We start from the raw sequence: 15,105 nt of genomic DNA on the forward strand, positions 1-15,105 counted from the left end.
GATCAGATTTGCCTCGTTCCGCCACCACCAAAGAGACCTTTTGACTTTGGACGGTAGCTGGACCGCCTGCTCTAATGTAGAGCTGTCTCCGTCCCATATCTTCAGCTGGAATGCCTGAAGCGGCCTCTGGTGGAGCCTTGCTTACGGAGCCGCTGTAAAACAAGAAGTCATAAGACCTACTGCTCTTGAGACCTCTCTCACTGACACAAGTTGTATTGCAATCCGGCCAGTGTCTGGTCCATCTTTAGGACTTTCTCATGAGGAAGGAAAATCTTCTTCTCCAGCGACAAAATGTTGCATCCCAGGTAGACTACTCTCTGGGACGGTGTTAATGCTGATTTGTCCCTGTTGACGAGCCAACCTGGACCCTGAAGGAGATTCTGAGCCACCTGCAGCTCCTCGGCCAATTGTTGATAATTTTTTGCCATAAAAAGAAGGTCGTCCAAATAAGGAATGATGGTGATAGATATCATCCTTAGGGGAACTAAGGCCTCTGCCAATACCTTAATAAAAATTCTCGGTGCTGACGCCAGTCCAAAGGGAAAGGTCTGACACTGCCAGTGGAAGACCTGCGAACCCATCCTTATCGCTATCCTTTTGGCTTGCTTGATGAATGGGGATGTGAAAATACGTGTCCCTTAGATCTAGTGTGGCCATAAAACAATTCTGAAAAAGGATATTCCTTACAGAAACAATTGACTCCATTCTGAAGTGTTTGTACTTCAGCGGCTGATTCAGAAGACGCAGGTTCAAGATCAGTCGAAACGTGCCAGAGGGTTTTCCCACGACAAATACGTGGGAATAACACCCCAAACCCAGTTCGTTCTGAGGAACCCAAACTAGGACCCGCTGGTCCACCAGATCCCCAATCAGACCGCATAGAGCCTGAGCCTTCTTCCACCCTTTGGGAAGATTGGTGACCAAAAATTTGTTTGGTGGACAGGAGTCGAACTCCAGCCTGTAACCCCTCCGAATAAGGTCTAAAATGTAGGGGTTCGGAGAGATAGATGCCCACCGAGGGAGAAAGGGACCCAACCTTCCCCCCACTGGGATGCTTAAGACATTGTGACTTAGAGGGGCCTTGAGGAGAATTGAATAAAATCCCTTTTCCCCTGTTCTTATGCCCCGTCCAATGTTTCTTGGGTTGACTTTCTCTACCCTGCGACATCTGGTATTTTGGACGAAAAATCTTCCTGGGAAATACTTTCTTTTTACTTTCCGGGAAGGATCTCTTTGTGTCGGCCGTACGTTCCAGAGCTTCTTTCAAACCAGGCCCAAAAAGATTGTCCCCCGAGAAAGGCAAGGCGCAAAGGCGTAATTTAGACACTGATTCCCCTGCCCAGGTCTTTAACCATAAGGCACTCCTGGCCAAATTAACTAAGGCCGAAGATCTTGCAGCCAGCTTAACAGATTCCACCGAGGCATCTGTAAAAAAACCGGCTGCCTTAAATAGTAAAGGCAGAGATTTCAAAATCTGCTGCCCTGACGTTCCCGCCACCAGATGGTTAAGCCAGCACTCTAGATTCCTAGCCACACAGGTAGCTGATAGGGCTGGTTTAAGGCTAACCGAAGAAGACTCCCATGCCCTAAGTAGCAGGACTTCTCTTTTATCCATGGGGTCCTTTAAAGCCCCCATGTCCTCAAAGGCTAGATCCATCCTTTTAGAAACCCTGGATAAGGGAGCGTCCAATCTTGGAACCTTGTTCCAAGGCTGTGATGCATCCTTGTCAAAATGAAATCCTGTCTTCAGAACTCCTGAAAAGAAGGGTTTACTTTCCAGATATTCCCATTTCTGCTGGTGTTAATCAAAGAGCTATGGACTGGGAAGACCCTTCTCTTTTTAGCATGAAGCCCCTGGTACATGAGGTCATGCTTCGACAAGCATACTTCCTCCTCCTCAATCTCTAAGGTCTCATAAATAGCCTTCACGAGATCCTCCACATCCTCTAGGGCCAACTTTTACCTAGAGCTTCTGGAAGCGGTACCCTCCTCCTCGTTGTCGAACTTCGAACCTGAACCCGACTGGGAGGAGGGAAGGGATCGAGGGTCCTCCTCCACTGGGTCTTCCTGCCTGGCTGCCCCTACTGCTGTGGCCGACTGCGCCCAAGGAACCAGCGGAGTCTGCATTCTGTCAAACAGGGACCTGAAGGACTGGAATGTAGACGTCATGTGATCTTTGATAGAGGTTAACACTTTGTGGCAGGCCGTGAAGGACTCAACCTTGGCTAAGTTATCTATACAGCTGTGGCAAAGCGGTTTCTCACACACAGACCCCAATTTTGCCACACACACTACACATTTTTTCTTTGGGGCCTGAACCATGGTCCTGTCCTGGGTTTTAACCTAAAGACAAAAAACAGAACAAAAATACAGACCCTCAGCTCTAAATTCCCACTACACACCCTGTGCTAGGGGAGGCCTGCAGTGTGCCCCACCATCACCTGCCCTCAGAGACTGGGGGAACAACCAACTACCCTCCCAGGAGTCAGCTAAAGGGACCCTCCCCAAGCCTACCTCAGAGGAGCCGGTGCCGGAACAAGGATCCTCCTGCTGCGATGAGCCAGCTTCCATGGGGTTCCGTCTAGCATGGTCCAAAGCCTCTGCTGGTTTTCACGCCTCACCGACCGCCAGAGTGGAAGCCTGCGCCTTCTTTTCTTCAGGAGACTGGAAGCCAGCGTCTCCGGCGCCCGCCGATGATGTCACTGCGCTGGACATCCGGTCCATGGATCGCAGGGCCTCGTCAACCGGAAGTTGCGCCAGACTTCCGGTTCGTGGAACACAAGGCCCCGCCCCCGGAAGTCTCGCCTGGATCCCTTCCGCCCAGCGCTCTGCACGCCTCTATAGCCACGCGTGGGGGAGAGAAGCTGCCAGGCCTGGTGGGAGCGGATGTCACAAGCTCACCACCGGACACTCCTCGCTCCCCTGCAGGTGACAACCGCCCCCCGGCGGTAACTCACCGGAGGATGAAGGTTTCACACGCGCAGCCCCAACTTCACTCACCGTGGAGGGATTGCGTCGGGAGAGGAGGTAAGTGAACCCCCGGGCCTACACTCTTCCAGGACCGCCCTTAAAGAGCGCAGAGACCCCTTAGATTCCAAACGTGTTCCTTCCGGATCAGGAAACACTAAAAACTGTAGATGGAGGCCTGGAGGTCCACCTTTTAAAGGCATGGGGGATGGTGTGTTTCCTGACCCAGAGGGAGGAGCTTTATGTCTTAAGGGGCTGTCCTGGAAGACGCAGGGAGAAAATTCCAGTATCTATACCGCCATTTGTAAACGGTATAACTTTCACAAAAACCAATAAATTTGCACGTACTGAGATTTTTTTTTCAGCAAAGACATGTAGCAGAAAACATTTTGGTGTACATTTATGAAATTTTTTTTTTTATTATTTTTACTTGACATGTTTAATAGCAAAAAGTCAAAAATATTGTTTTCTTCTCAAAACTGTCGGTCTTTTTTTTTTAAATAAAAAACACACAGGCGATGAAATACCACCAAAAGAAGGCTCAATTTGTAGGGAAAAAAAAGGAATTAAATTTAATTTGGGTGCAGCGTTGCATGACAGGGCAGTTGTCAATTAAAGTAAGGCAGCGCAGTAAAGCAAAAAATGGCCTGGTCAGAAAGGGGGTAAATCCTCTGGAGGGCAAGTGGTTAATGAGCATTGCTTCATTCTTCACAATCAACACACGTGTGAATGAATCCTTATGGACATCTCCGCCAGCGAGGAGAAAAAGATACACAATCTTTTTCTCATCATTAGCAGAGAAGACTGCTGTTCCTCCACTTCCTAGAGAAAGAACAACATTGGTAGGCTACAAAATGAATGATCACTTTGATAACCAATCAGAGGCTATCCCAGCGATCATGTGATCGGGATCCTATTTCCCCCGGGTCCCAATCGTTAGTAAGAGACCTGGGGTTGTCACTGACAGCTTGGTCTCAGTACTGCGAGCTCACAATGGAGAAGACTACCAGCACAAACAGTGAAAAACAAATATGCGTTGCCCTGGATTAAAGCCTACTTCCAGGATTCTGCATATCAGTTATGAAGTTGTGAAAGGGTAAAGAAAATGACTACTGCACACAGCAGAGCTGAAGAAAAGATATCCATCCTAGGACGTGAAGGTATGTTATTAGTCGGAACGATTGTTCTGGGCTGGCCTGCAGTTTTTTTTCATTTGCCAGTGTCCAGTTCTCCTGCATTTAGCAGTATAACCCAAATATTAAATACTTCTTGGGCTTGATTTACTAAAACTGGAGAGTGCAAAATCTGCATAAAAAACAATTCCAGGTGTAACGGAAGCGTAGGCAGGACAGAGCACACGGAGAAGATGGGAAACACACAAAACTTTATTGAAGCAACAAAATGACAGACACTCAATGGGGAAATGGCAGGGAGGGTGATGTGTGCGCAAACCAGGGACGATTCCAGGCACGGGGGTCTTCAGCGACAGGCAAACAATCTCCCCCCCTAGGCTTGGGGCCTCAGCCGAGCTCCCTTCACTGGACAGCGGATTGGAGACTCGGGCAACAGGCGGCAACCTACCACTAGGCAGAGGTCACGGGCAACAGGCGGCAATCTACCCCTGGGCAGGGGCTCGGGCAACAGGCGACAACCTACCACTGAGCAGGGGCCTCGGGCAACAGGCGGCAACCTACCAGTGGGCAGGGGCCTCGGGCAACAGGCGGCAATCTACCCCTGGGAAGGGGTCTCGGGCAACAGGCGGCAACCTACCACTGGGCAGGGGCCTTGGGCAACAGGCGGCAACCTACAACTGGGCAGGGGCCTTGGGCAACAGGTGGCAATCTACCCCTGGGCAGGGGTCTCGGGCAACAGGTGGCAACCTACCACTGGGCAGGGGCCTTGGGCAACAGGTGGCAACCTACCACTGGGCAGGGGCCTCAACGGGACTCTAGCTGTGGAGTCTGGCCTCAGCACAGCTCCCACCCAGCTTTCTAGGGACATTGGGTTCACGGGGGCTTAACGGGTAGCGATGGCTCAAGCACTCAGGGGCACCACAGGTAGCTATACTCCGGGCATGCCATCAGGACACAGGTGGTCAGTGAACAGCGGGGCAGTTCGGAACACGGGTGGTCGGTGCACACAGCAGGCACAGTTCAGGACACAGGTGGTCAGTTCACACAGCGGGGCCGTTCGGAACACAGGTGATCGGTGCACACAGCAGGGCCGTTCGGAACACAGGTGGTCGGTGCACACAGCGGGGACAGTTCAGGAAATGAGTGGTCGGTGCACACACCGGGGACAATTCAGAACACGGGTGGTGGGTGCACACAGCAGACACAGTTCAGGACACAGGTGGTCAGTGCGCACAACAGGGACAGTTCAGGACACGAGTGGTCAGTGCGCACAGCGGGGACAGTTCAGAACACGGGTGGTCAGTGCGCACAGCGGGGACAGTTCAGAACACGGGTGGTCAGTGCGCACAGCGGGGACAGTTCAGAACACGGGTGGTCAGTGCGCACAGCGGGGACAGTTCAGAACACGGGTGGTCAGTGCGCACAGCGGGGACAGTTCAGGACACATGGTAAGCAGCTTGCAGACCCTCAGCGGCAGGCGGCTCCAGACAGGAACGACCAGCGGTCAGCGTTCCAGGGAGAACCAGCGATCAGCAGACAGCAGCAGCTCCCCGGGCACTCAACAGCGGACAGCTTCAAGGGACACGCAGCCACGGACAGTGTGCAGGGTCCCTCAGCAGCAGCTCCCAGGGCACTCAGCAGCAGACAACCTCCAGAGACACGCAGCCACGGATAGTGTGCAGGGTCCCTCAGCAGCAACTCCCAGGGCACTCAGCAGAGAAGGCTCATGCAGAGCTGTGGAGACTCCCCACCCTGTGGTATTGCAGAGGGCTACAGTTCTGACCTTTTGGGGGTCTGCAGAGTGCGCGGGGGGATGGCTGGGGAGCCTCGGTCCCCCTCACCCGAGCCTCCCAGCATCTTTCTAGGAGCAAGATGATTCCAGCAGCATGGACAGTAACAGAGAGAGAAGGGCTGCTTCCTGTGCGAGCCTTTTGAAAACCAAGTGGGACGCGGCTAGGTTGCCTCGGCAACGGCCGGCCCAGCATTGTCCATGCAAGCTCCCCAGACTTCGGAATGTGCCAGGGGGAAGGGAGGGGTGGAGGGATATAGCGGGGGATGGGAGAGGCACTGGCAGTCCGTGACACCAGGTTTTTCTTGTCAAAGCTTAACGGAACAAGCTAAAGTTATAAGCTGATTGGCAACCATGAACAGATGCATCAGATTCTGAGTGCGCCAGTTTTAGTAAATTATCCCCTTTGTGTTCATCAAAGGAATAGAATGAAACGTGAAATTTTTCAACTAATGTTTTTGGGTTTGGCTAACCACTATTACGGTATCTAAAACACACATAGGAATAAAATCTTATTTAATATATAACAAAAATGTCATATATTTGAGATTGCCAGTCCTTAGAAGTGGTGGCTACATTAGGTTTCTTTTCTGCAAGAACATTTAGGGGCCCCGAAGGTGTAAAGATGACCTCTGAAAAGTATGTGGAGTTTATGACTGAGCACTTTCTTCCCTGGTACAGAAGGAAGAACTATGCTTTCCGTAATAAAATCATCTTCATGCATGACAATGCACCATCTCATGCTGCAAAGAATACCTCTGCATCAATGGCTGTTATGGGGATAAAAGGAGAGAAAGTCATGGTGTGGCCTCTATCCTCCCCTGACCTCAATCCTATTGAGAACCTTTGGAGCATCCTCAAGCAAAAGATCTATGAGGGTGGGAGGCAGTTTACATTCAAACAGCAGCTCTGGGACGCTATTCTGACATCTTGCAAACAAATTCAAGCAGAAACTGTCCAAGAACTCACAAGTTCAATGGATGCAAGACTTGTGAAGCTGCTATCAAATAAGGGGTCCTATGTTAAAATGTAACGTGACCTGTTAAAATGTTTAAAAAGTTAAAATGTTGTTAAAAGTTTGACTGAAATAGCTTTTGATTTCAGTAAATATGCTGCTAACACAACAAATGTCAATTTTCAGTTCTTTACAACCTATAAAGTGTTTTGAAATTTTCCTGTGCGTAATATTTTGGAACAGTGCCTTGTAAGTTTTTTATGTTTAAAAAAAAAACTGTTATCATTAGGAGGCTTGTTCAATAAAATTTAAATTGTACTCTTAATAGCTGACAATATGAGAATTATGCTGACTGTTATTTACATCCATTATTTAGGTAAATGAGAAAAATATAATTTGCATAATAATTTGGAACACTGTGTACATACACACACACATACATACATACACACTATATTGCCAAAAATATTGGGACACCCCACCAAAAAATTGTGAAAGAATGGTCCGCTCTCAGGTGCTTAGTGAATTCAAGTGTGCTAACGTGATAGGTTGCCGCCTGTGTAATAAGTCCATCTGTGAAATTTCCTTGCTACTAAATATTCCATGGTCAACTGTTAGTGGTGTTGGAAGCAACTGGGAACGACAGCAACTCAGCCACAAAGTGGTAGGCTATGTAAAATGACAGAGCGCAGAAGTAGGCAACTGTCTGCAGAGGCATTAGCTAAAGACCTCCAAACTTTGTGTGAACTTCAGATTAGCACAACAGTGTGTAGAGAGCTTTATAGAATGGGTTTTCATGGTTGAGCAGCTGCATCCAAGCCTTACATCACCAAGTGAAATGCAAAATGTCGGATGCAGTGGTGTAAAGCACGCCGCCACTGGACCCGAGAGGAGTGGAGACATTCTCTGGAGTGAAGAATCACACTTCTCTATCCTCTATCTCAGTCTATCTGGCAATCTGATAGACATCCAAATATATTGATCTTTCATATAGCATAATAAAAGTCCTGTTGATGAGAAAACGTTCCGAATTTGCAGTGGTCAAGGCTATGTGCTATACTCCTGGTTACTCCATAAGATGATAGTACAATAATGCACTTACCAGTAGTACATACAAACTGGGTGTTGTATGTAAATAATCCGTGGAGACTTCAGGGTCTGGTCAACGGGATGGCGTCCTCTAGGGCTGCAGCAGACTCCCAGGGATGGTGTCACTCACTCTTGGGGGTCGTCATAAGCATACCAAAAAGGTCCACCGCCGTTCAGACTCCAGGATCCACTCCCCCCTAGTTAGCTCGAGATAAACGAGCCCGGGAGGCAAAATAGCACTAATAGTGTAATCCCGTTTTATTGAATTAAAAGGTTGTATACAATAGCAGGGCACTCACATGCACAGTAATGGAGAGGTTATTCCATCAAACCTCCAAAACGTATAACATTCAAATTGAAACATCTGGAAGAAACAGCGTCAAAATAGGGGATTCCCCTGACATGTTTCGTGCGGAACGCACGTTATCAAAGGGGTGAATCACCTCTAACTGACGCTTCCTATATGTAATTGATCGCGCATGCGCAGTTGCCGCCACGCGCCGCTAGCCGCAACCGCGCATGCGCGACTGACGTCACACGCCACGGCCATCTTGGAGCCAGTGCGCATCCTAGAGGCGCATTGCCGGCTGTAACCTCAGCCGTCCCCCCGCAGACCTCAACAGGCCGCGCGTGCGCGATTGACGTCACACGCCGCGGCCATCTTAGGAATGGTATGGACGGCAAAGCGCACCGCCCGCTCTGCCCTCAACACAGACATGCAACCTCCTACACTTACATACATCCGGGAGGCTGCATAATAAAGGGGGACATAGTTAGTGGGCTACATGCCACATTGTAGCCCACAAAACCTGGCTGAAAAAATCCCCTAAAATTACCCAGGGGAAAGGATGGCACATGTCCCCAGAAATGGACAAGCGGAATCCATTTTATTGAGGACACCTGTCATAAATCACAAATGTCCACCTAATACATATGTGCAGCAAATGTTGACGAACCCCGCACATATTGGCATCTCAATAGATAACACAATCCGTATAAAATACACAATGAATCTAAAAAGTGACATTACAAATAAAATAGATAAAAAACAAGTAAAATAAGACTATAAAATCACAAAATCCTTCATGTAAAATAATGTGGTAATAATATTCACTCTTATATGGGTATAAGGACCTCAAAATTTACATCGCTACATATTGCAAAAACCCGCACGATATTCACATCAAGCCATATAAAGTGTTAATGTTATTGAGCTGGTCAAATAAAAGCCTATAAAGTGTTAAAATCAACTGTTATCTATGAAATAGTTTATATCCAGATCCACGTTCAGGCCCTGAGGGGATAGGGCCTTCATGTCCACTATCCATTTGGTTTTGTGATATGGCTCTCCTCTTATGCCCCCCTCTCCAATGGGGTATGATAGAATCAATGGCTGTAAACTTCAATGATGTGGGGTCTCTGTCATGATGGTCCCTAAAGTGCTTAGACAGCGAATGGTACTTAAAACCTTTTTTAATATTACTAAAATGCTCCCTTAGACGGTCTCTCAAGCGTCTCGTAGTCCGCCCAATATACTGAAGGCCACAGGAGCATTCCAAAAGATACACCGTATGTGTACTGTCACATGTAATTAATGGTTTTATATTATAACTCCTACCAGTCACATTGGATTTAAACTCTTTTATTCTTGTTTTACGTATCCCATTGTATCGGCAGGCGATGCACTTATTGCATGGGAAAAATCCTGTTAGACCAAAAGCGGAGGACATGTTCTTAGGTGGGTCCACTACATTGGGAGCCACTGTAAGCCGTAATGGTGTGGATTTCCTAAAAGTGATCTCAGGGAAAGCTGGAATTACTTCCCCCAAAATCGGATCATTCTTAAGGACAGCCCAATTTTTTCTAATCATCTTCGCTATATCCCTATATTGTATGGAAAAATCCGTAATGAAGGGACAGAATCTACCTGGTCTGGCCTTCTTAGTTGGTGTCAGGAGATCCTCCCTATCCAGACGTCCAACATCACTGATGGTCTGATTTAGGGTTTCAATGTCATACCCCTTTTCCGCAAATCTGTTTTTAAGTATGTTGGCCTGATCAAAAAAGTCTGATAGGTTTGTGCAGTTTCTCCTTATTCTCAGGAACTGTCCCTTTGGGATATTACCCAACCATGTTGGATGATGACAGCTATCTACTGGAATGAAACCATTTCTGTCAGTCTTCTTAAAGAATGTTTTTGTAGTGATATGATTCCCATTATTAGTTAAAACTAAGTCTAAAAAGCTTATTTCTTTCAGATCATACTCAAAAGATAGCTTGATGTTCAAATTATTGTCATTAAGAGTGATAAAAAAGTTTTTCAATGAGAATTCATCTCCTTGCCATAAAAGAAAGACATCATCTATGTAACGTCTGTAAAAAATAAGGGAGGGCCATTCACAAGCATATATCAGGTCTTCCTCCCACCTGGCCATGAACAAATTGGCCAGGCTGGGGGCGAATTTAGCCCCCATCGCAACCCCAGTAATTTGCCGATAAAAAGAATGGTCAAACCAGAAATAATTCCGGTGCATAGCAAATGATAAGTCATAGATAAAATCTTTTTGCTGCTTAGGAATTTCCTCCGTTGTATTAAAATAATATTGGACAGCCTCCATACCATCATTATGCCTAATATTACTGTATAAGGCCGACACATCTGCTGTAACTAGGTAAGTATGCTCATTTACTGCAAATTTCCTCAAATCAATCAATATTTGCTTGGTGTCCTTTAAATATGCAGGTGTGGTTCTGACCAAAGGCTGTAAAAACCTATCAATGTATTCACCAATCCGTGAGTTAAGCGACCCGATGCCACTGATGATTGGTCTCCCAGGGGGGCAAACAGGATCCTTATGGATTTTTGGAAGGCAGTATAATACTGGGAGCCTAGGTGCAACTGAACATAAATACGCCTTTTCTTTCTTATTTATGACCCCTTTGTTGAATCCTTGCTTAATAATTTCCTTAAGTTCCTTCTTATAATTAAGTAATAGGTTACTGGGGAGAGGCTGGTATGTTTCTCTATCATCCAGCAGTTTAAATACTTGAGTCATATAATCCTCTTTATCCATGATAACCACACCTCCCCCTTTATCAGCTGGTCTGATAACCAAATCTTTGTTATTCAAAAGGGATTTTATACCATTCTCTATGGCCTGTTGATGCTGTACCCTCCTTACTCTCAACTTATCTAAGTCCCTTAGCACCATACTTTTAAAGGTATTAATGTGCGAGTGCGCAGGTGGGTTAAAGAGGGATGTATTTTTTAAACTCGAGTATTTTATCTTATCTCCTGTGCCATTTATGGCCTCCTTTTCAGGTGGTGTCCTTAAAAAATATCTCTTAAGCGACAACCTACGGGCAAACTTATGCACGTCAATATATGTATTAAACTTATTCCGTTTTTTCTTAGGAGCGAACTTTAATCCTTTATTCAATAGTTCCAGCTCATCATCAGCAAGAACTCGTTTACTTAAATTGAAAATGCCATTGTTTGTTACATTTTTCTTTTTTTGTGATCTATTAATTCTTTTTCCTCCTCGTCTGCCTCTGTGCGTGTGTTCCTTTTCCGCGTCGGGCCTCCCCCTAAAAAATGTTGCTGATTACTTTGGGGGGCGGGAGAAGCTACAACTGTATTAGGATGGGGGCCAGGGGTATAGGGTCTGTAATTATTCCCCCCATGATTAGGTGGCCGGTGTGAATTCCAATTGCCTTGATTACGTGGCTTATTATTATAAGAACGATTGTCATAACCCTGAGGGCCACAAAAATTCCTTTGATCTGGAGATCTCCAATTCGGTTGATTATACCCATAATTGATCTCTCTAGTGTTGTCAGGATAGTAGTTGTTATAATCATTCCTTTGATGGTCCCTCCATGAGACCCTTCTCTTGTCTCATTTGTCCCTCCCCTGGGTTATTATAATAATAATCAGGGTAGTAGGGCCTATTTAAATGTTGGTCCAAAGGATGGGCCCTAAAGTCCCTAGTGCCAATATCGCCATCATCATATTCACTAAGAACATCAAACCTATTATGGGTGATGATATTAGGTTTCTTTTTAGGTTGTTTGTGTTTAGATTTGGCCGGTTTAGGTCTAGGGAATTGAGATCCCAAGGGGTTCAGGATTTTTCTCGGGGTATAGGTAGGTTTGTCCCCAGTTGCTTTATCCCTAGTGGCCTCCTCCATAGATACATCCTGAGGGTCAGTCATATTGGTCCCCTCATCGTTTTGCCATCTGAAAACTGTATTATTTTTATAATCCATGGTATCTCTATTAAATTTTTTCTTTTTCTTATATTCTTGTTCTTTTTCTGTCTTTGTTAAAAGATTTTTTAACCTATCTGATTCAATCTTATAGTCTTCCTTACCCATATATGGTAATAGCTTTTCACGTGTTTTATTTATCTCTTTGTCTAGATAACTAAATTTTTTCTTTTTGCGTACTAGCCGAAATTTGAGTAAATCCAGACCCATATTGTTGAAAAATGTAAACCATTCGGTTTCGCTATTGCTATCCCCATTCTCAGGGGGGATGTCCCACCTTAGGGATCTTGGTACTAAACCCTCCTTGATATATTTTTCAAGGAGGGTAATGTCCCATATTGTTCTTACTTCTGAGGTGGCATGATTAGTCAGATGCACAAAGATACCATGGAGATCAGTGTCCATAGAGTCTTGAACAAAGACATCCTCAGTGATGATCGCTCTCTGCGATCTCATCTCAAATATATCAATTTTATACGGAAAGATCAATATATTTGGACATTTATTTTGAATATTTTTGCTTGTATTTGATGGTCAATTTAATTTTAGCGCTGTATTTTTTAGATTACACATATTACTGAGGTGCCGAGGTATGCCTTATGCTCCTTATTAGCTCACAGTATATTTAACCTTATCTAGTTGCGCTCATTCCGTTTTTTGTTCACTTTAATCCGATAGACATGTCTGGGTTTGGCGGCTGCCAGGGGAATGGTACTTGCCTGACTACATTGTGCCAAGTGTAAAGTTTGGTGGAAGGGGATTATGGTGTGGGGCTGTTTTTCAGAGGTTGGGCTAGGCCCCTTAGTTCCAGTGAAGAGAACTCTTAAGGCGTCAACATACCAAGACATTTTGGACAATTTCATGCTCCAAACTTTGTGGGAACAGTTTGGGGATGGCCCCTTCCTGATCCAACATGACTGCACACCAGTGCACAAATCAAGATCCATAAAGACATGGATAAGTAAGTTGGGGTGGAGGAACTTGACTGGAGTGCACAGAGTCCTGACCTCAACCGGATAGAATACCTTTGGGGTGAATTAGAGTGTAGACTGCAAGCCAGGACTTCCCGTTCGACATCAGTGCCTGACCTCGCAAATGTGCTGCAGTTGAAGCTGTTATAGCTGCAAAGGGTGGACCAACTCAATACAGAACCCTACAGACTAAGACTGGGATGCCATTAAAGTTAATGTGGGTATAAAGGCAAGAGTCCCAATACTTTTGGCAATATAGTGTATGTATGTATGTATATATATATATATATATATATATATATATATATATATATATACACATACACACACACACATTTTTTTTCTTTACCATTTATATGAAAAACAGAAGGTTTCAGATATTTCATATCTCTGTAGTACTTATTCAGCTATTATAGTTCCTCCTTTTTGAACCAGCCCACTATGCTTGCATTGTAACAGAAGAGCAGAAATACACATCCACTGTGCAACACTACTAAGTAGGAAGCAGAGCTTAACTCTGCAAATTGAAACTATGACTGTCCCCCTGTACATACTATATACAATTTATACAATTACAAGCTATACATTGAAACAACTTTTTTTAACATTGAATTATATGTCACACTTTGGGGAACCCTGCAAGTAACCTGTTTAGTAAAAAAAAAAAAAAAAAAAACAGTGTTGTCTAAACTTGTAGTCAGCCTTGGCTGACAGTGCTGCAATGACTGTTGCTGCAGGCAGAAACATTGTGCAGATTAATTGTAAACATGTTTTCACGTCTTATTTCAGAGCTGATTAATATAAGGAGAGAGCTCTCTTCCAGTCTAAGCTACTTCAGGGCTGCTTGATAAATTACCTTGCATGCACACTTTCAAGCAATCAGCAAAATTTGTTGATGTTTTCTGAATGATACACCGTGAAAACCACCTGAAAGAAGGAAAAAATATAAATATATATTAAAGAAAATGCAAGCGCAATTGCAGTTCTAAAAATCTCATTCACTCAATCATTGGTTCTGCAAAACAGCCTGCAGTCTAGAAAACAGCTACCCGTTAAAACAGATAGGTTGTTTCTCACTAAACTGTGGTTATACAGAGTATAAAGTATGCAGAGCAAAGAAAAAATAAGAGACTCCTCTTTGTTGTAAAAGGGGATTTGTACATATTGCATATAAATGTGCCAAAAGATAAAGATAAACCCAAACTGATACAATGGTGAGCTGACTTCATGGGTTTCTTACTGTATGTATCTCAAAAACTCCCCTGGCATGGTTGCACCATTTTGAAATTTGTGTCTATGCCCCACTTCCCAGGAAACAGTGAAGATTTCAATCCCTTGTGGCGGGTATCCCCATTATGTACAATATGGGAAATTGCTTCTTCATGGATGCACAAGCAGGGTAAAGAAAAAATATCTCAGCAGTGGAGTCTATGAGAAGGGAAGTTAGTTTGCCAGTAAATCTTTTAAATAATTAAATGTTATTATGGGGCCTTTTGGGGCTTGTTTACATGTGTCAATGCCATGTGCCTATCGACATGTGCCTTTCAACCTCTGCATTAATACTACAATGGGCATCACACAGGAGCGGTAGCGTTGTGTCATGTTAAAAATTTAGAAACATGTCGCTTTCATGAGGCTTTGATGCTTGTCGGCCGCCTCTATTCATTTAAATGATACTGTTCTATAACCGCACCTTCACAGCACCTATAGCATTTATGGTGTGTTAGTGAAGCATTTATTCCTGTATCCCAGAATGCACTGGCAAATAACAAAATTAGGGCAGAGCAGCTCCAGTCACTTTCTGGTTGTACACAGCAGCTGTCACCATTTGCTTCTGGAAAAATCATCAAACCAGCGAGCAATACTGACAGTGCCAGGTAGGAGAAGAGTCACTGAGCGTTATTGTCCGTTGCAAAGTTTTTTGTTTCAGCAA

The 15,105-nt window shown here is 45.1% G+C and overlaps 1 protein-coding gene across 1 annotated transcript in view; it reads right to left on the reverse strand.

Moving 5' to 3' along the window:
- PIWIL4 (piwi like RNA-mediated gene silencing 4) overlaps nucleotides 1-15,105 on the reverse strand; it is a 277,179-nt gene that overhangs the window by 103,932 nt on the left and 158,142 nt on the right. Inside the window, exon 11 of the mRNA XM_089687941.1 lies at nucleotides 14,029-14,099. Coding sequence (XP_089544067.1) covers nucleotides 14,029-14,099 — 71 coding nt within the window. The remainder of the gene's footprint in view (nucleotides 1-14,028; nucleotides 14,100-15,105) is intronic.

Source organism: Staurois parvus, unplaced genomic scaffold (assembly GCF_062004578.1).
Source record: "Staurois parvus isolate SC_StPar_1 unplaced genomic scaffold, SC_StPar_1.0 ptg000440l, whole genome shotgun sequence".
Classification (NCBI taxonomy): domain Eukaryota; kingdom Metazoa; phylum Chordata; class Amphibia; order Anura; family Ranidae; genus Staurois; species Staurois parvus.